At 55.9% G+C, this 20,117-nt stretch overlaps 1 protein-coding gene across 1 annotated transcript; it reads right to left on the bottom strand.

Annotated features, from left to right (window-relative positions):
• Window positions 1–12,632: 12,632 nt before the first annotated feature.
• SOCS3 (suppressor of cytokine signaling 3) lies at window positions 12,633–15,887 on the bottom strand. The gene is made up of 2 exons (XM_032241498.1): window positions 15,583–15,887; window positions 12,633–15,019 (listed from the first exon to the last, which is right to left on the bottom strand). Exon 2 carries the CDS (start codon window positions 14,929–14,931, stop codon window positions 14,254–14,256), a length of 678 nt encoding a protein of 225 aa, XP_032097389.1. The 5' UTR covers window positions 14,932–15,019; window positions 15,583–15,887; the 3' UTR covers window positions 12,633–14,253.
• Window positions 15,888–20,117: the final 4,230 nt, after the last annotated feature.

Genomic DNA, 20,117 nt, shown 5'->3' with positions numbered 1-20,117 from the left:
GGAGCTTCTGAGAGATGGGTCTCCACCTCACTGTCAGATACTCCAGGGCTTTGGAAAGAGCTGGCTGGCTGTTGGGCCTCACCTCAACTTTTCCCTGACTGGCATTGCCAAGGAACTGTGGCGCTACCCCTACTTCCTATGCGCGGCTCCACCTCCCCACTCCCCTTGCCTGTGAAAGCTCAAAATAAGCTTTCTAGAGGATGATGATGCTTGTATGAGGGGTCATCTGAGGTTGCTAAGACTGAAGCTCTTCACCAGAGAAACACAGGAAGCATCCTGCAGCTAAGTGAGGCAATGTCTGGGACATGCCAGGCCATGCCAGGTAGGCTCAGAGGGGAGGGACGCCCCTGGCTCTGCAGCCCGCCTCTGAGCTCTGCTGGTGGCCAGGCCATCTGCTGGGCTCCCTCCCTGGGCGTCTTTCCAGCCTGTCATCAGTGCTCAGGGCGTCTTTACCAGAGCATAAAGTGGCATTTCACTTGTCCCTCTGCCCAACAGCAAGGAAGTAGACATCTCAGGCTCTTCTTAGAAGATGCAAGGAAAGAAAGGATGTGGTTAATCTGAGATCCCACAGGACCACTGTACTGGGTAGAATTGTGTCACCCCCAAATTCATGTCCATGTGGAACCTACAAATGTGACCTTATTTGGAAAGAAGGCCTTTGCATATGTAGTTAAGATGTATTCCACAGGCCTGGGGAGGTCAAGGCCAACAGCATGCTGTATAAGGGTGGTCCCAATTCAATGAGCAATGCCCTTATACCAGGGAAATCTGGACACAGACACACAGAGGGGGCCGCATGGTGGTGGAGGCAGAGATGGGAGGGATGTGACTACAAGCCAAGGAGTGCTGGCCACCACCAGAAGCTGGTAGGGGTGAGGAAGTCATTCTTCCATGGAGGCTTCAGAGGGAGCACGGTCCCAGTACACCTGAGTGTTGGCCTCCTGGCCTCCAGAGCTGTGGGAGAATCCATTTCGGTTGTTTGAAGTCACTCAGCTTGTGACCTTTTGTTACGGCCATCCCAGGAAAGAAATACAATCACCAAATGTCAAACACGGGGCAGCTAGGGAAAACAAGAAGGAAATGCATGAGGCGCATAAAGAAAAGACTTGGAAGAGACCAAAGAGGGACAGGAAGGAACACTTCCTCAGCTTCCTCCTTGCACCCTGACAGGAAGCCAGGGACCTGGTGGCTGAGCCTTGGAAGAAGTGACTACTTTCCCCCCAGCAAGAGCGGGTGAGCCTGGACGTCGGGTGAATGAGAAGGGTCTGAATCTCGCCGGGTCCCAGGGAGACCTGTTAACAACAAAAGACTCATGACCTGGGGCTTGTCTCATCCTCACAGCAGGGCCCGAAGCAGGTTTTATTGAAATCCCCATGTATAGATTAGAAACAAGCCAGGGCAGTTGGGTGCCTGCCCAGGGTCATGTGCCAACAGAAGTGATGTGGAACACGTGCCCAGCTTTCCCACACGCTGCCCTCACCACTTGTCCTCTCCTGGTCCAGGACTCCTGTGCCCATGTCCAGTGCCTTGGTGGGGCTGGGCCAACAGGCACAGCGAGCCCCCTGGCCACAGGCAGGGGCGTTGGAGCCCTGCTGCCTGGGTTTGGATCCCAGCTCTACTCCTGGTGAGCTGTGTGACCTTGGGCAAGTTACATTACATCTCTGTTTTGCAGTTTCCTCCACTGAGAAAATAGGGACAGGGATGGTATGCGACTCATGGAGTTGCAGGAGACCTCCATGAGTCAATATGTTTCAGAATAGTGCTTTGGCACATTGGAAGCACAGCCAGAAAAGTGTGAGATAAATAAAACCCTCTGGGTCGGCCGGGCGCGGTGGCTCAAGCCTGTAATCCCAGCACTTTGGGAGGCCGAGGCGGGTGGATCACGAGGTCAAGAGATCGAGACCATCCTGGTCAACATGGTGAAACCCCGTCTCTACTAAAAATACAAAAAATAAGCTGGGCATGGTGGCGCGTGCCTGTAATCCCAGCTACTCAGGAGGCTGAGGCAGGAGAATTGCCTGAACCCAGGAGGCGGAGGTTGCGGTGAGCCGAGATCGCGCCATTGCACTCCAGCCTGGGTAACAAGAGCGAAACTCCGTCTCAAAAAAAAAAAAAAAAAAAAACCCTCTGGGCAAGAGCTCTTTCCTTCCCAGCTGGGGCCAAGGAGAGGGCTTCAGGATGCTGACCTGTCTCATTCTCACTCCACAGACATAGAGCAATCGGGGCCAACAGCATTCTCATGCCATTCTCTTCTGTTTCCCACAGAACCCCCACAACCAACAAGGAGGGTGCCTGGGAGCAGGCAGCAGAATTGGGCCCACACCCTGGGCAGGCCGACTCAGTTGCTTGAATCCTGCCTCTAGGGTCAAGGTCACCATTTGATCCTGGTCTGGGCCAGCTTGGTCCTCCTGGAGGAAAGCTTGGAACTTTGAATCCTGGTTGGTCGTCCGCTGGTTAGTGTTTTGCGCACGGTGGGAACCTGGACTGGGGTGATTCGCTAACACTCATCGCTCCATGGAAAGATGGCGCCCGGCACACATCCCCAGGATAGTGCCACCCGTCCCCTTTACGCATGGAACTCAGAATGTGCAGAGCGGTGTGTGCTTCTGGCAACGTTTATACCCCGTGCATGTCCGGGAAGTCCTCCAGTCACCTCTGGCAGAGGGTCCTGCAGCCTCTACCTGGCCTTTGGCTCTTTGTTTTTTTAGCTAGTTATTTAGTTTAGACGGAGTCTTGCTTTGTCGCCAGGCTGGAATGCACTGGTGTGATCTCGGCTCACTACAACCCTCGCCTCCTGGGTTCAAGCAATTCTCTTGCCTCAGCCTCCCAAGTAGCTGGGACTACAGGTGTGTGCCACCATGACCAGTTAATTTTTTTGTCGTTTTAGTAGAGATGGGGTTTCACCATGTTGGCCAGGCTGGTCTCGAACTCCTGACCTCAGGTGATCTGCTTGCCTCAGCCTCCCAAAGTGCTGGGATTCCAGGCGTGCCTCTTTTAATTAACTCCTCTCCAGGCCTCTCTCTTTCCAGCCACCGAGCCTGGCCTGATGGTCCCAGGGCCCCAGGTGGAGGCCTCTCCCTCCCCCACTCAGGTCTGAGCAGCTCTGTCTCCGTCCTGGTGTGGACACAAGCTCTCTGCTGCAGCTGGGCCGGCTGGCTAACCTTTTCGCCTCCCTCTCTTAGACTGGAGAGGCCTGGAAAGGTGCCCAAGGGAGGGTCTGGGCTGCTCTCCTGGGCTCCTCCCCTCCACTCCAGGGCTCTGGCTGGAGCCTGGTCAGGGTCCTTACTGAGTTATCAGACAAGCCCTAGCCCTGTGATGGCCTGAGGAGTCCAGTGGGGAAGCCCCGAAGTGAAGCCAGTGCTCCATAGCCTTTCACTGTCTCTCCCCCAGCCCTGGGCAATGCCGGAGGTCTCCAAAGGTCTTCTGGGTAGCCTTCCTGCCACACCCTCTTGCCTACTTTCACCAGGTGGCTGAGGGACACTAAAAAAGGCAGTGAATAGCTAGGGGACCTCTCCTAAAAGTCAGCCTGCCTCCTCCCAGTGCCAGCTCCTCTCCCTCCAGCCTCCTTTTCATAGAATTCTATGACAGGAGGAAATAGGTCCTCTCCTCCACCTTCACCAAGTTTCCAGAAAGGATGGATGAGAGGGATTCAGTGTTCTCTGAGGCTTCAGGCCAAACCTTGGGCACTGGGCTGGCCAGAGGTCTTGCTGGGGTTTCCTTGGGAATTGTATATCCATTGGGAGCACTAGCCCTAAACACCTGCGAGGAACTGGGAGGACTCTGGGGTTCCCTGCAATCCCCCAGGGTCTAGGTGACCTGAATGGCAGCCTAGGACTCTTCCCCAGGCTGACCTGGACCCTGATGAGAGCCAAGAGTGGACCTAGCTGTCATTTAGATCCCTGGGGAGCCTTCACAGTAGCTGCTAAGGGGAGGTCCTGGCAATGGAGACGGTTCTCACACGCAGGAGGGCCAGGACTTAAGCAAGTAGCACCAGAAAGGGCACTGGATTTGACGTCAGGTGAGAGCGGCTCCGTTTCTGCCTCTGCCACTTCTTATCTGTGATCTGAGGCAAGCCTAAACTCCTTACCCCTTAGTTCGCTCATCTGGAAAGTGTGGTAGATGTTCTTTTACCTGCCTTACTTATGTCTAAGGCATGGAGGGAGGATGGAATGAGATCACCTATTAAAATGCATTTTGAAAAAACAAAAGTGCTATGTATGCAAACACACAGTACTAAAAACAAGAGATGCCTGTTTGCTTCCAGAAGTGAAAGCTGTGAATGAATTAAGTGATATTTTAATGACTCCAGGAACCCCACGATTTAAGGAACATCTCGTCTTTTGCACAGCCACAGAGCCAGTGTTTGATGCGTTCCCAGCAACCATCACCCAGTCTGCTAGATTTTGTGAGGAACATAATAAAGCAGAAGATAGGCCGGGCGCGGTGGCTCAAGCCTGTAATCCCAGCACTTTGGGAGGCAGAGGCGGGTGGATCACGAGGTCAAGAGATCGAGACCATCCTGGTCAACATGGTGAAACCCTGTCTCTACTAAAAATACAAAAAATTAGCTGGGCATGGTGGCGTGTGCCTGTAATCCCAGCTACTCAGGAGGCTGAGGCAGGAGAATTGCCTGAACCCAGGAGGCGGAGGTTGCGGTGAGCCGAGATCGCGCCATTGCACTCCAGCCTGGGTAACAAGAGCGAAACTCCGTCTCAAAAAAATAAAAATAAATAAAAATAAATAAAAATAAAGCAGAAGATACAGGGCCTGGCACAGAGTCGGCATTCAGTTCATAGTCACTGGGCCGGGTGCGGTCGACCACACCTGTACTCCCAGCACTTTGGGAGGCTGAGGTGGGGGGATCACCTGAGGCCAGGAGTTTGAGAGCAGCCTGGCCAACTTGGTGAAACCTCGTCTCTACTAAAAATACAAAAATGAGCCGGGCGTGGTGGTGCATGCCTGTCATCCCAGCTACTCAGGAGGCTGAGGCAGGAGAATCACTTGAGCCTGGGAGGCGGAGGTTGCAGTGAGTCGAGATGGTGCCACTGGACTCTAGCCTGGGCAACAGAATGAAACTCTGTCTCAAATGTATATACGTATGATATATACATACGTATATATAGGTGTATATATATACGTATGTATATATATGTATATATGTGTATGTGTATATAAAATATGTATATATATAAATGTGTATGTATATATACACATACATATTTATATATATACTTTTTTATATATACATACATATGTATACATATATACACATACATATTTTATATATATACTTTTTTATATATACATATGTATACATATATACACATACATATTTTTATATATACATTTTTTATATATACATACATATATGTGTATATATAAAATCAGTGAACAAATAGAAGTGAATTTCTTCCGTCTGAGAGTTCACAGTCCAGTCTGGAAGGAGACAACGCAATACTGTGACGTGGTGATGAAGGAGTGGCACACATGGCATACATTTGGAGGGATGAGAGGCCTCCAGGGGTGTCTCAGGGAGGAGACAAGAAAGGAGAAAACGTCAACAGAGAGGGAGAACTAGAAGAAATAAGTGGAAGGGCTGGCTGGTGAAGGAAGGCTAACCCCAACATGGGCTCCCAAACCCAAGTGAGCCGGGAAGTGATGGGTGTGGTGGCCAGGGGAGAAGACCACCGTCATGGCAAGAAGTTTGCCTCCTAGTGTGGAGCGGAACGGGGACAGAGGAAACTTCCCATTGGGGCTGTAGCTGAAGGGTTTTCGAAACCCAGCTTAGTGGAAAATGCCACGGGGAACCAGCATCAATCCCACGGGGACAGGCTGCCTGTGTACGTGACATCATGAAAGCAATATTTTTAGAAGATGAGTCTGGCATGGATGTGCCGATGGGGACATACCAAACTTCTTGAAGTTCCCCAAAGTTTCTCTTTTCCAGGCTACTTCTCTGTTTCTGAGAATGCCCCATTCTCCCAAGCCTGTGGAAGCAACACCTGCTGTTTCGCCTTAACTCACACGTCACCTCTTCTGGGAAGCCACTAGAGGTCATTTCCTCCTGGGCACCCCCAACTCTACCCTGTATACCACTTTATTTTTACACCCATTCCTTCCTAGGATCCTTCTTGGTTTTCACATCTGCTTCCCCTTTCAGACTGTGAGTCTTTCGAAGCCTGAATATTTCCTGGTGGTTACTGACATCCAGTAACAGGCATCGTGGCCAGAACCGTGTTTCCACCTATGTTGGTATCACCTGGGGCACTTGGGTCCCAGATGATACCTGGGTGAGGCAAGCACCAGGTGCTGCTGATGCACCCTAAAGTTTAGGAACACTGCAGCCTCACCCCTCTCACACAGCCTCATAGGACACCATCTACAAAGAGCATATTATGAACAGTGCCCCCTGGAGTTGTGCAGCACAGAGGCCTCCTGGAGGACCCAGGTCCTCATGGATTTACTCTTTTTTTCCTTTGCTTTTTTCTTCTCCTCCCTCCCTTCCTCCCTCCCTCGCTCCCTTCCTTCCTTTCTTCTTTCTGTCTCTCTTTTTCTTTTTTTTTAGAGTGTGTCACTCTGTCACCCAGGCTGGAGTGCAGTGGCGCAATCTGGACTCTGCAACTTCCACCTTCTGGCTTCAAATGATTCTCCTGCCTCAGCCTCCTGAGTACCTGGGATTACAGGCACCTGCCTCCACACCTGGCTAATTTTTGTATTTTTTGTAGAGACAGGGTTTTGCCATGTTGGCTAGGCTGGTCTCAAACTCCTGACCTCATGCTCCACCCACCTCAGCCTCCCAAAGTGCTCCTGAGCCGCCACGCCGGGCCAGATTTAATTTTTTATGTCTATATCTTCAACATCCTGTACATTATAGGCACTAAATAACATTTTCTGTAGGAAAATACTATGATTGGAGATTTGGGGGAGGGCAGGTGAGAGAGGAAATACATCTTCTTGTGTAATGTAAACAAAGAACTTGAACTCTGTTTTTTATTTTACTTTTTTTTTTTTTTAATCCTGGGTTTGCAGTCTTTTCCTGAGGCTGGGCCTGAATACCAGCAGTGCAGTGTTAACCGAAGAGCCCAAAGTCTTAGCATTCAGAACCCTGATTTCTTTTCTGAAAAAAAGCCTGAAGCCTACAGCGCAGCCTTCCAGGCCACTACTCTTGCTTAAGGCTGTGCTGCAATCAGAGCGCTCAGGAGTGGGAAGTCCAGAGTTCTACCCGCTTCTGGGAACAGCCTCCATCCCCCTCCCGGCACCAGCTTCCACAGGCAAGTCCTTATGACAGTGGGTCAGGCTCACCCGAGGATTTCACAAACGCCTGGCCTGTTCCCAGCACAGCACAGCTGGGAGGGCTCAGCGCTGTGGGGAAGGAGCATCCTCCTCCTCCCTGGCCCTGCCGTCCTCCAGCTCAGGGAGAGGGAAGGGCTGCGCTTGTCCATGCTTGCCGCCCCACAGGCCGGCGGTCCCGGAGCCTTCCCTCCCTGCTGATTTCCCAGCTTCGGCTTAGTCAAGGTACAAGGAGGAAATACACTGCCCCAGGAAGAAAGGAGCATCCAGGCTTGTCTGCCCAGAAGGCGGCAGCAAGCGGTCTCTGGGTGGGGGGGGGGAGTTGATTATTCAGATCCAGGGCTATCTTCAGGCTTTAAATTCAGAAGAGCTGGGTGGCAGTCCAGGAGTCAGCAGTTTCATCCACACCCTGGGGGGCTGGCGGTAGGTAGTCCTCTGTGCTTGCAGAGGCCTTGAGGGGCAGAGACCTGGAGCTCTGGGAAGCGAAAAGAATTTAGCCCATAGAACCCAGGATTCTAAATTAGGGCCGCCAGCTCTCTCTCTAGCCCTGTGACAATGGAAGAGCTGTCCTTGGGTTTGGGGCCTCAGTTTCTCCATCTCTGAAATGGACGTGCTCCGAGCTGAGGGTACAGAGACCAACTATCCTAGTTTGCCAGACTTTCAGGGCTAAACTGGGACAAGCTGGCCACCCCACTGAGAGTGGGAGGGTGGATGCCTGCTGCAATGGGAATGCGATTTGAAGATGCGTCTTCCAGGCACGAATAGTCTGTATTTATTTATTTTACATATTTACTCGTATTGTCTGGTTGCTCCCACTCAACCTCTGGAGGGCAGGGTGAGCAGGGCCTCGTCTTGCCGGACATAAAACAGTCCCTGACCGTGGGATGTGTTCCATAGATTTGCTGAATGAATGAATGAGTGACTAGAAGGGGAGAGGGCTGAGACTCCAAGAACAGCCTCCCGGAGTGGAGCATGTGTTGGGGGTGGGTTTGCTCCGCTGGCCTGAAGGGGGATCTCGGACAAGAAAACTTGATCCGCTCACGGCCGGGAAAGAGTCCGGGCTTTCTGAGCAGCCGCCCCTCCGAGGGGTCAGTGACCCCCGGTGACGAACGCCTGACTCCCCCTCCCCCACGCGCCCAGGGCGGCCCGGTCCACCCTCTCTCCTCCCTCTCCCGCCCCCCGCCCCAGGGAGGTGCGCCTGGCAGCCTCCCGGCCGAATTTCCTGGCACTGGGCTGAGAATAAACAGCGCTCTCCGCCCGTAATCCCGTTGCCCCGGCGACCGCGCTCCGCGGGCGGGGGGCGTGGCGAGGGCGTGGCAGGTGGGGCGGGGCCGGGGGCGGGCCCGGGGGCGGGGCCGTGCCCGGGGCGCACGCTCTGCTGGGCGCTGCGGCGGCGGCGGCGGCGGCGCGCGGGCCCGGGAGGTGCCACCCCCCGTGCTCGGCGCGAACATTCTTCGCATAGCTCCGCCAGGGCTCCCGCGGTGTCCGGGAAGTGACTCTTCCTGGCAGAGGGCGGCCTCGGGGCGACGCGCCCGCCTGCCCGCCAGCCCGGCGGCCGCCAGATCGGGAGGGGGGTGGGGCGGGGCGCAGGAAGGTGCTCCCCGCTCGGGGGCTCCGGCCACCTTCGGCCTCCACCGTCCCTTTCGCTCCCCGCGCTCCTGGGACCGGAGGCCCCCGCTTAGGCTCTCGACTGCCTCTTCGCCCAGCCCCCGCCCGGTACCCCCGCGGTGCCCCCTCCCAAACATCCTTACTCATTCCTAAGACTAGGACACGTCTTGCGGGCTGAGTTTCCATCCCTGGCTCCCCCTGCCTGAGGCCTCCTTCCCTCCCTCCTCCAGAGCAGGCCTTAGATTTCCCATTCTTGGCTCGAGCCTCAGGAGGCCTGCCCTAAAACAGCACCACCGGAGAGAGGAGAGGGCCTCCTGGGGTGGAGTCTGACAACTCTAGAAGCAAGGTAATAGGGCACAGGCCTCGGAACGGGGGTTTCTCCCCTTTCTGTTGGCCGGGGACCCTCCTCCGTGTTTTTAACCCGGCCGAGGCACGGGGTGCCTGTTCCAGCCAGGAGGAAGCCACCCACTGCCTGCGGGTCACTTCTCAGCACATCTGGGAGCCAGGAGCACCCTTCCTCCCACAGCCAGGCCGGAGGTCCCCCCCACCCACCCACTAAGTCCCTTAGAGGAGGGTATCTTCCCTTCTGAGGATTGGAAAGTACAGAAAGACTTCTGTTGTGGGGTATGGGATGAGAAAAGAAGGGAGCCCGCGCTGAGCAGAGCCATCGAGGGAGAGATTCTTTACTGGCATTGCCACCAGTTTGTTATGTGGGCTTGAGCTCGCCTTCTCTGGGCCTCAGTTTCCCTGTCTGCAAACCCAAAAGGTTGGTCCAGTGTGATCTGAAATGGAGACACATGCCAGCTGTGGTGCTCTCCCATGTACTCCCAGCTCTTTAGAAGGATGGGTGGGCAGATTGCTTGAGTTGGGGCATTAGAGATCAGCCTGGGTAATATAGCAAGATCTCGTCTCTACAAATAGTACAAAAATTAGGCCGGGCGCGGTGGCTCAAGCCTGTAATCCCAGCACTTTGGGAGGCCGAGGCGGGTGGATCACGAGGTCAAGAGATCGAGACCATCCTGGTCAACATGGTGAAACCCCGTCTCTACTAAAAATACAAAAAAAAATTAGCTGGGCATGGTGGCACTTGCCTGTAATCCTAGCTACTCAGGAGGCTGAGGCAGGAGAATTGCCTGAACCCAGGAGGTGGAGGTTGTGGTGAGCCGAGATCGCGCCATTGCACTCCAGTCTGGGTAACGAGAGCGAAACTCTGTCTCAAAAAAAAAAAAAAAAAAGTACAAAAATTAGCCAGGTGTGGTGGTGTGTGCCTGTAGTCCCACCCACTCAAGAGGCTGAGGTGGGAGGATTGCTTGTCCTCGGGGACTAGAGGCAGCAGTGAGCTGTGACCCTGCCACTGTACTCCAGCCTGGGTGACAGAGCAAGACCCTATCTCAAAATAAAAATAAATAATAAGAGAGACAGAGGAAGGTTGGGATGGGCAATGGTCTTCTTGCCTCTGCAACGCCACAAAACCAAGGTTCAACCTTCCTGGGGTGGGCGGGGAATATTACGTCCTCCCTGGCCAGAGAAGGTCAAATTCTTTTGCTAGCATTCAATGAACACTGGACACCCTAGTTAAACAGCTGCCTTCTGGGTCAAGGACAGGGACCCACTGGTCGGGCACAGTGGCTCATGCCTGTAATCCCAGCACTTTGGGAGGCTGAGGCTGGTGGATCGCTTGAGTTCAGGAGTTCGAGACCAGCCTGTCTCGACAAAATATACAAAAACAAAAAAATAGCTGGCTGGTTGTGGTGGCATGTGCCTGTAGTCCCAGCTACTCGGGAGATTGAGGTGGGAGGATTACTCAAACCTGGGAGTTCAAAGCTACATCAAGCTATCATCACGCCACTGCACTCCAGCCTGGGTGACAGAGTGAGACCCTGTCTCAAAAAAAAGTACAGGGACCCCAGGTTCACGCTTCCCTCATGGCTGTTATTCCTGTGGAAGGGAGCTCTGTGGAGCTGACGGTGGTGATGGCTGACAGCAGACTCCAAGGCAAGGAAGACCCATCATCCTCCTGGAAGGCAATGGGGAGCCACGCCCCCCTGCACCCCCTTTCCTACGCTTGTGCTTTGGGAAGGTGGCCCTACCTGGGTGTGCATTCTCAGTCTGGAGTTCCTTTCCGATGCCTCTGTTGTGGCTCCCACATGCTCTGTCCCTTCAGCCTTCTCTTGCCTGGCCTGGCCCCTTCTTGTCACTTTAGGTCATTTTCTCCAAAAGTCCAGGAAATAGGAAAGAAAAATGACTTTGTTTATTTATGCTCTGTTGCCTTTTGGACACCAATTCCTGGAGCAGTATGTTGAGTGCAAAGGGGCCGGGAAGAGGCTCTGGCATCTGTGTCATCTGAGACAGATGAGGGCCCCTGACTTGGGGCTAACACTCACTTCCCAGGTGTCAGGTGGTGGTTCCAGGTGGTGGCGGGGAGGGGGGTTGGAGGAGAAGGAAGCACGAAAGGAGAATACCTCAGAGAAGGTGTTTTTGTTTTGGTTTTTTAAAATTGAGACAGGGTCTCTCTATATTGCCCAGGCTGGTCTTGAATCTCTGGGTTCCAGCCATCAGCCCACCTCAGCCTCCCGAAGTGCTGGAATGACGGAGAGATGTTTTTTGCTATTAGAAGAACCCTAGCGACGAAACGCCAGAGTTGGGGGGAAGGGTACTAACCTCTTGGCTTTTGAGAAGGGACTCATCCCAGGGAAGTGCAGGTATATGCCGAGTGTATAGAGGCAGAGGGGCATGGGCTTTGGAAATCAAATGCTGCTGGGTTCCAATCCTCTTTTCCCTTTATTACTAAGTAGTGTGCCCTTGGACAGGTTGCTTAACCTCCCTGAACCTGAGTTCCTGCCCCTACTTGGTTGACAAATATTTACTGAGCACCAATCTAGGCACCAGGAGTGACCAGCCCAAATCCAGGCTAGAATGGGGCACACAGCCGTGTCTGAGAATATGGGGATGAGAATGCCGGCCCTGTGGGACCAGGTGGTTATCCAGGTAACCTCCAAATGCCCCTTAGCGGTTAAGTGAGAGTGACTAAAAATAGATGGGCTGAGGAGAGGATCCCTTGAGCCGCGGAGTTGGAGACCAGCCTGGGCAACATAGTGAGACCCTGTGTCAGAAAAATATAGAGAGATGGACAGATGGGTGCTTTTTGGGAGGAGGGTGATTCTATCCGGTGCTCAGGTTGGGGCACCTAGGAATGGGGAAGGGAAGCAGGCAGTGGCCAGGAAGCCCCTGAATGCCCACCCCCCGGGGGTGCTCCACCTGCTTGCAAGATTTGCTTCAGGACCACCCCTCCCCCACCTCCAGTGATCTGGCTAGGCTGAGGTCATAGGTCACAACCAGGACCCCTTGTCTGGGCTTTCTCGGAACGACTCTCTGCCAAGGAGCCCGAGCTCCTCTAATAGCCTGGAGCCTCTAAAAGCTTTGACCACAGCTCAGCTTGCTCCCTGCAAGCCCTTTGAAGCGCTTCCTTCGAACTTGCTTTGCATATTCTGGTCAGATCTGAATCAGACTTGCAGGAATTACCCCTCTCAGTAACAGTCTAGGTGGCTGCCTTAGCTTGTCAGTGACACACGGGGCGGGCGTGCTGACGTAAGGCTGAGACGTATTTGATTCCAGCGAGGGGGCAGAGCCGCCACCCTCAGCAGCTCACCCTCCTCTCCGATGCGGAGTGTGGGTGTGGGTGAAAGAGAAAGCAAGGCAGGGGGGTGGGAGGTGGAGAAAAGGCTCAAGTCATGTTTTTCATTAAAAAATAGTGCTCTTTATTATAAATTACTGAAATGTTTCTTTTCTGAATATAAATATAAATATGTGCAAAGTCTGACTTGGACTGGGACTTTGTTGAGTTCAAGCATCTCCTAGTAGCCTCGAGGGCCTGGGTAGGGGGAGGAGAGAGGACTGGAGGTGGGATCTTTATAAAAGACAGAGTGATTGAGGCAGACTGTAAACATTGTTAAAAAACAAGAAACGAACAAAAAAGTCGAGAAAAAAAACCACCCCAAACACAGCTGCCCTGTCCAGCCCAATACCTGACACAGAAAACTTTGTGTTTGTTTCCTTGCTGCCCCCCCCCCCAAAAAAAAAAAAACAGTTCCAGGTAATTCCGTCGCTGCTACATTCCTGTAAGTTGTCACTGATCAGTGCTATGGCAGAGCGGGAGCACCTGGCGTGGGAGCAGTCCAGCCTCTCCGATGACCTCCAGCCCACCCAGGCAGGAGGGAGGGCTGTGCAGGGCTGGGGGCAGAGGGCCTGGTGGCTCTGCTCTGACCAGGAGGCGCCTGACTGGCCAATACTTACTGGGCTAACACTCCCAGTGCTCAGCTGGAAGGCATGGGTTTCTGCCCCCTCCCACTTCCCTGGCTGTGGGCTGGCTGGGTGCCCTCCGGTGAGTCCCTCGGCCTCTCCACAAATCCAGGCTGAGTGTGTGGCTTTCCTATGCTGGGTCCCTCTCCATGGGACAGGGAGCATTTAAGGCGAATCTCTCAGCCAGACGTAGTCGGGAGGCATAGAGTAGGATCCCCTGTCTTCTCTACCAGGATCCTGGGGTGAAAAACGTCCTGTCTCCTCCGTCCTCCTCCTCGATCCACTCAGGTGCAGGAAGGTATAGTACGAGCAGGAAAAGGAGACCAGCTGAGCAGCCCACCATCCCCTTCAAATGCTGCTTCCCCCTTAAAACGGAGGAAGGGCCCTGGGCTCTCAGGTACCAGGTAGACTTTGGAACCTGTGTTTTCTATGGCTGTCCCAGGGGAGAGGATGTGGGGCACCAGTATGGTTCCCTTCAGGTCACTCCAAGTCCTTCTCCCTGGAGCCAGGGGGAGGAGCATGACACCTTGCTCCTTGCCAGGGGTGGGCGGGGTGTGTGGCGGTTTCCTTACCCAGCCCGGAGCCCTGGGGCCCTCAGGACCCCTCTCTCTTCCACCTTTCCCAGGCTCCACAACCAGCTCAGGTTTAAACCAAATCAAAGAGCAAACAAGTTCTGCTGAAAAGTTTGAAGATTCCCTGGCAGTTCTTATTAGTTCAGCCTTCCCGAAGTGTCCCGTTTGGAAGCGGAGGGGAAGTTGAGGAACCGGAGAAGAATCCACTTGGGGTTGCTATGGCCCCACCGGGCCAGCTGGCGCCTCCGGAGAAGCTGGAGTGGCAGGGAGCACACTGGTGGCACTCCCCCTTCCCTCCAAGACATTCCAGGTCCAACTGCCCCATTCTGCAGGGGGAGGGCAAAGGGAGGAGCCTGTCCGCCCCCTTTCCCCCCAGAGCTACAGGACTCTCTCCTGGCTGGCTTCTTGTGCTTGTGCCATGTGCCGCGGAGGAGAGGGGATGTAGGCCCCTCTCCCGACCCATGCCCTTTGCGCCCTTTGCTCCTTAAAGCGGGGCATCGTACTGGTCCAGGAACTCCCGAATGGGCCCGGGCAGCTGGGTGACTTTCTCATAGGAGTCCAGGTGGCCATTGACAGTCTTCCGACAGAGATGCTGAAGACTGGCCACGTTGGAGGAGAGAGGCCGGCTCAACACCAGCGGGATCTTCTCGCCCCCGGAGTAGATGTAATAGGCTCTACTGGGCGGACTCCCAGGGAGGGGCTGGGCAGACGGCTGCTCGGGCACCTCGGAGGAGGGTTCAGTAGGTGGTGAGGGGAAGGAGGGGGCTCCAGGGGGTGGCATGTAGTGGTGCACCAGCTTGAGCACGCAGTCGAAACGGGGCACGGGCTGTGTGCTCCGGGGGTCGCTCTGCAGAGAGAAGCTGCCCCCCTCGCACTGGATGCGCAGGTTCTTGGTCCCAGACTGGGTCTTGACGCTGAGCGTGAAGAAGTGGCGCTGGTCCGAGCTGTCGCGGATCAGAAAGGTGCCGGCGGGCTCCGCGCTGAGCAGCAGGTTCGCCTCGCCGCCGGTCACTGCGCTCCAGTAGAAGCCGCTCTCCTGCAGCTTGCGCACTGCGTTCACCACCAGCTGGTACTCGCTCTTGGAGCTGAAGGTCTTGAGGCGCAGGCTGGTGTCCAGGGGGCGGCTCATCCCGGCGGCGGGAAACTTGCTGTGGGTGACCATGGCGCACGGAGCCAGCGTGGATCTGAGCGGCGGCGGCTGCAGCTGCTTCGCGGCCTCCGCACAGCGGCCGCTACTGCATCCCGGGGGGCTGCGGATTGGAAGGCGCACCGCGTGAGTGCCCGGAACCCTCCAGCGCGCCCGGCCCGCCCCGGCTCCCTTGTCTCCGCCGAGCGACTGGGGCACTCACTGCCCCGGAGGCCCTCGCCTGGGTCCGCGCTCGGATCCCGGCGCCCCGCGGAGCCCGCAGGACTCCCGCCCCTGCCGGCAGGGTGGCCCCGGGCAGCCCCTTCCCCGGCGCGCACCGCCAGGGCGCAGCGTGGGAAACTCGCGCGCGGAAGTTGGGTCTCCAGGAGTGCGGCCGGGTGGGGAGCGGGAGAAGGGCCCCCGGGACTGTCTGGGCGCCGCTCAGTCCGGTGGCCACGGGCGGTGTGGACGGAGGGAGAAACCCGAGGCACAGGGATGGGGAGGGGACCGGAGAAGCCCGAGGGCCGGGCCGGAGTATTCCGGGAACCCGGGATCTCCGGCTTCCATCCGCTCTGCCCCTACCTCGTCCCCTCCCAGACGGGAAAGACCCGGGAAGGGGAGGGGAAACCGGGAAAAGCTCCCGGGACTGAGCGAGCAACCTCCCCACGCCGTGCTCCTCCTTCCTACCTGGTCCCGAATCGAAGTCTCCGTCCTTGGGGCTGAGCCCCCTGCGGCCCCCAAGGCGAGGCGGCGGCGCGGCGGCCAGCGGTGGCCCGCGCTGTGCCCAGATGTTGGCGGCCGTGAAGTCCACAAAGGAGCCTTGGCGTGCGCGTCCCTCGAGCTTCCCCGGGGCGCCCGCCCTGCCCCCTGCGCACTCCGGGGCCGACCGGGCGGGGACGAGGCGAGGGGCCGCGGCGGGAGCTGGGCCGGGCGGGCGGCGGGCAGCGCGCGGGGCCCGAGCGGCGGCGGCGGCGCGGGGAGTCCGAGTCGGAGCCGCCGCGGAGGCCGCGCTCGCGGGTATATAGGCGGCCGCCGCGCCCCGCCCCCCGATTCCTGGAACTGCGCGGCCGGCCTTCTTGTAATGTTTAGTCACTACTCGCAGCAGAGAAAGGCTGAGCGCGGAGGGCGGGGAGAGGCCGCGGGCGCCGAGGGCGGGCCGCGAGCAGGGGCAGGGACCGGGAGGGACGCGCGCGGAGACAAAGCGCGACGGGAGGCGGCCGAGGCGGCCGGTGGGCGCGGCGCCAGCCCCGGCGGCGCGTTCCTGGCAGCGGCCCCTCCCCGCCGCGCGCTCCGCCCCCAACTTCTCATTCACACTTTCCCCTCACCCCCCTCCCTTCTAAGAAGGCCAATTTCTGGCAGAGGCGGGGGCGCCGCTTCGGGAGCGAGGGCAGTTCTAGGAGGCCGACCTGGAGAACCTCCCGGTTCCCCTTCCCCTTTTCTCGGACCCCGCGGGGGCACCCCCTCGCCGCGACCTGGGCCTCCCCGAAGGCCTGATGGCGGGTCCAGGCGGCCCGGCCCAGCCAAAAGGGAAGTGGGGCTACCCCACAGCCAGGCCGCGGGGCCGGGGGCAGACCGGGAGCGGGAGGTTGGAGGCATGCGACCGTCACCTGCGGGCAGGTTCCGGGGGCGGAGACCCGGGGCTGCAGGGGACGCCCTTGCGTGGCAGCTACCCGGCCTTGGCGCACTGCCAGGTTCTTTGCCGACCCTGACGCGGGTGTTGAGCCCCCTCTATGAAAGAGCTTTCGTGCATTGGATTCTGCAAACCCACTTGGTCCGGTGTGGGTCGGGCCAGGTGCTCTCCGCGCGGCTGGAGAGCTGGAGGGGGAACGAAGGCTCCAACCCGCGTCTCGCGTCCGCCAGAGGGCGCCCTGGGGTCTCCTAGGGGACTGCAGACTGGAGCTGCGCGCCCCAGGCCCTGGAACAGGCTCGCCAGGGGTCTGCGGGAGTGGCTGGCTCCGGAGTAGGAGACGTGGCCGAGAACCGGGAATTCACGCCCCTGGCTGGGGTCAGACCTGGGAATACAATTCTAGCAGGAGAGGATTTCCGGAAAGCAGTTTCCAGGGGTTCAAGCTACTGCCCAATGGCCCTCACCCTCTGGGATGTGCCCCCCTGCCTCTCTTGGGGTGCGGGGAGGATCTAATCACTGGCGGGGAGGGGGCAGAAGGGGGGAGAGGAGGTGATTGAGGTGACAGATTGGTTTGCTGTTGGTCACGTTGGCACTGATGTAGATAGTTTGGGCTTGGAGACCCGGGGCCAGCTTTATGAAGGATGGCACGTTTTGTCATCTTGCCCCCATATGGGCAGTGCGGTGTGGTAGACACCCGGGAACTGCCTCAGTGGCACTTAGATCTTCGCCTCCGGATGCAGGGGCTGTGGGCCTGGGGCCCTGCGCTCTTCCCAGATACCAGGATAATGAGTTGCTGAAAGGGAAGGAAGAGACCGCTGCCAGGGACTGGGAGCTTGGGATTCCAGAGCCCAAAGCCGGCCCTTCAGGGGTCGGGGAATTGATAGGTGTGTACTGTCTTTGCCACTGTATCCTCAGTCTGTGCCATCACCTCTCTCCAGCATGTCTTGGGGACTAAACGAGATTTGGACAAGACACACAGCTTCTCTGGGCTTCGGTTTTGCCATCTGTAAAATAGGAGCCAGAACCTTTTCCTTACCTTTGGCAGGCCAAGGCCGGGGGATCACTTGAGCATAGGAGTTAAAGAGCAGCCTGGGCAGCAACGTGAGCACCCTTGTCTCTACAAAAAATAGAAAAAATTAGCCAGGAATGGTGGCCTGCGCCTGTAGTCCCACCTACTCAGGAGGCTGAGGTGAGAGGATGGCTTGAGCCCAGGAGGTCAAGACTGCAGTCAGCCATGCACTCCAGTCTGGGCAACAGAGTGAGACCCTGTTTTAAAAAAAAAAAAAAAAAAAAGGCAGGGCTCGGTGGCTCACACCTTTAATCCCAGCAGTTTGGGAGGCCGAGGCAGGCGGATCATAAGGTTAAGAGATTGAGACCATTGTGGCCAACGTGGTGAAACCCCATCTCTACTTAAAATATAAATATTAGTAGGGCGTGGTGGTGTGCACCTGTAGTCCCAGCTACTCAGGAGGCTGAGGCAGGAGAATCACTTGAACCGGGAGGCGGAGGTGGCAGTGAGCCAAGATTGCAGCACTGCACTCCAGCCTGGCGACAGAGTGAGACTCTGTCTCAAAAAAAGGGAAGGAAGAAAGAAAAAGAACTTTTTCCCATGAGAGATTTGAAATTTAAAAAAATTGAAAAGACTCTGCCCATCAAAGTGTCATAGAAATAGAAGTAATCCCGTCCAACTCTCCCTCCAGCCTACGAGGAGAGCAGAGGAGGAAAGTGGCTTATTCAACACTTTTCACAAACATCGAGCTCTATGCACCAGGCAAGGCACTGGGCATTGATATAGAATGATGAGTAGGACCTGGTTTTGCCCTCACAATGCTTGCAGGGTAATGAAATGGATTCTCCCTCTCTCTGTAATCAGTTCATTCTTTTTCTCATCCATTCAGTGTTACGTGGCTGAATGACCATATACTTCTGGGCAGAGCCCAGTGGAAGGCAAGGAAGACTCAAGGAATAGCCCCTGAGGTAATGGACGAGAAAGTGCTTTGTAAATTACAGTGCTCTGACACAAGTCAAGTTCATTCATCCATTCCACAAACCCTTGCTGAGAACCTGCTTTTGCCAGGCACAGGGCAAAGCGCTGGAAGACAGACATGCTGGGTAAATCCTGCAGGGGGAGATGGCTGGGGCAACTGACGAGGGCCCCCCAACCTTGAGTGAGGTGGTAGGTGGGGGGGCTCCCTGCCTGCTGACTCAGGAGATCAAACTGCTGTTCAGGCCCTATCACCTGGTAGCTATGTGACTTTAGGCAACCTGACTTGCCAGCTGTGCCTCGGTTTCCTCATTTGTAAACTGGTTAGAGAGTAGATCCTACCTTATGGAGTTGTCTGGAGCTCACAGAGGCAAAATGCTGGGCATAGTGCTTTGCACATGGGAAGTGCTCACTGCGTGTTAACTGTCGTGATGTTGAAGGCACTGGGGAGGTTTTGAGGAGAGGGAGGAGTGAGCTGAGCTGCTGCAGCTTTGGTTCGTACGGTCGGCTACGGATGCAGGCTGCCTGGTTTGGGGGAAGCACGCATCTCCTGTGGAAGATACATCCCAGAGAGCTGCTTGTCTTGAAATAGGTCAGCCAGCCACCAAGCTTCTCTTTTGCCTTCTTTTCTTCTTTTTTTTTCAGATGGAGTACCACTCTGTTACCCAGGCTGGAGTGCACTGGTGCCATCTCGGCTCACTGCAACCTCCACCTCCCTCCTGGGTTCAAGTGATTCTCCTGCCTTAGCCTCCCAAGTAGCTGGGATTGCAGGCGCCCACCACCACGCCCAGCTAATTTTTTGTATTTTTAGTAGAGACCGGGTTTCACCATATTGGCCAGACTGGTCTCAAACTCCTGACCTCAGGTGATCCGCCAGCCTTGGCCTCCCAAAGTGTTGGGATTATAGGTGTGAGCCGCCATGCCCGGCCTTCCCTTTGGCATTTTAATCTCTCCCATGGTTTCCCATCGCCTTCTAGATGAATCCAGACTCCTCAGTGCAGTGTGTGTCCAGGCTGCTCCGTGTGTTAACTTCATTGGTGGCCACTGCCGCAGCAGCTGGTGTGTTGTGCTCCAGCTACACGGAGCTCCAAGCTGTCCAGAAGGTGCTATGTTCCCCAAGCCTGGGTCTCTAAACATTTGCTTTCCTGACTGGGGACAAGGAGGAATCTGTCTTCCATACCTTGGCTGATTTCTACTTTTCCTTTAAAATGTGGCAGTTGGGCTGGGCGTGGTGGCATACACAGCAATCCACTTTGGGAGGTCAAGATGGGAGGATCGCTTGAGCTCAGGGGTTTGAGACCAGCTTGGGCAACATAAAGAGACTCCATCTCTACAAAAAATTTTAAAAATTAGCCGGGCACGGTGGTGCACACCTGTGATCCCAGCCACTCAGTAGGCTGAGATGGGAGGATCGCTTGAGCCCAGCAGGTAGAGGCTGCAGTGAACTATAATAGTGCCGCAGCATTCCAGCCTGGAGGACAGAGTGAGACCCTGTCTCTAAAAAAACAAAGGGAAAGAGAAGAATGAAAGAAAGAAAGAAAGAAAGAAAGAAAGAAAGAAAGAAAGAGAGAGAGAGAGAGAGGGGGAGAGAGAGAGAGAGAGAGAGAGAGA

This window comes from Sapajus apella, unplaced genomic scaffold (assembly GCF_009761245.1).
Source record: "Sapajus apella isolate SASKATOON/1434 unplaced genomic scaffold, GSC_monkey_1.0 scaffold48, whole genome shotgun sequence".
Classification (NCBI taxonomy): Eukaryota; Metazoa; Chordata; class Mammalia; order Primates; family Cebidae; genus Sapajus; species Sapajus apella.
Note: the sequence above shows the minus strand (reverse complement) of the source record. Positions and strands in the feature narration are given on the sequence as shown.

Excerpts from the sequence above, each read along its gene's own strand:
- SOCS3 (XM_032241498.1), bottom strand. The coding sequence starts at position 14,931 with ATGGTCACCCACAGCAAGTTTCCCGCCGCCGGGATGAGCCGCCCCCTG.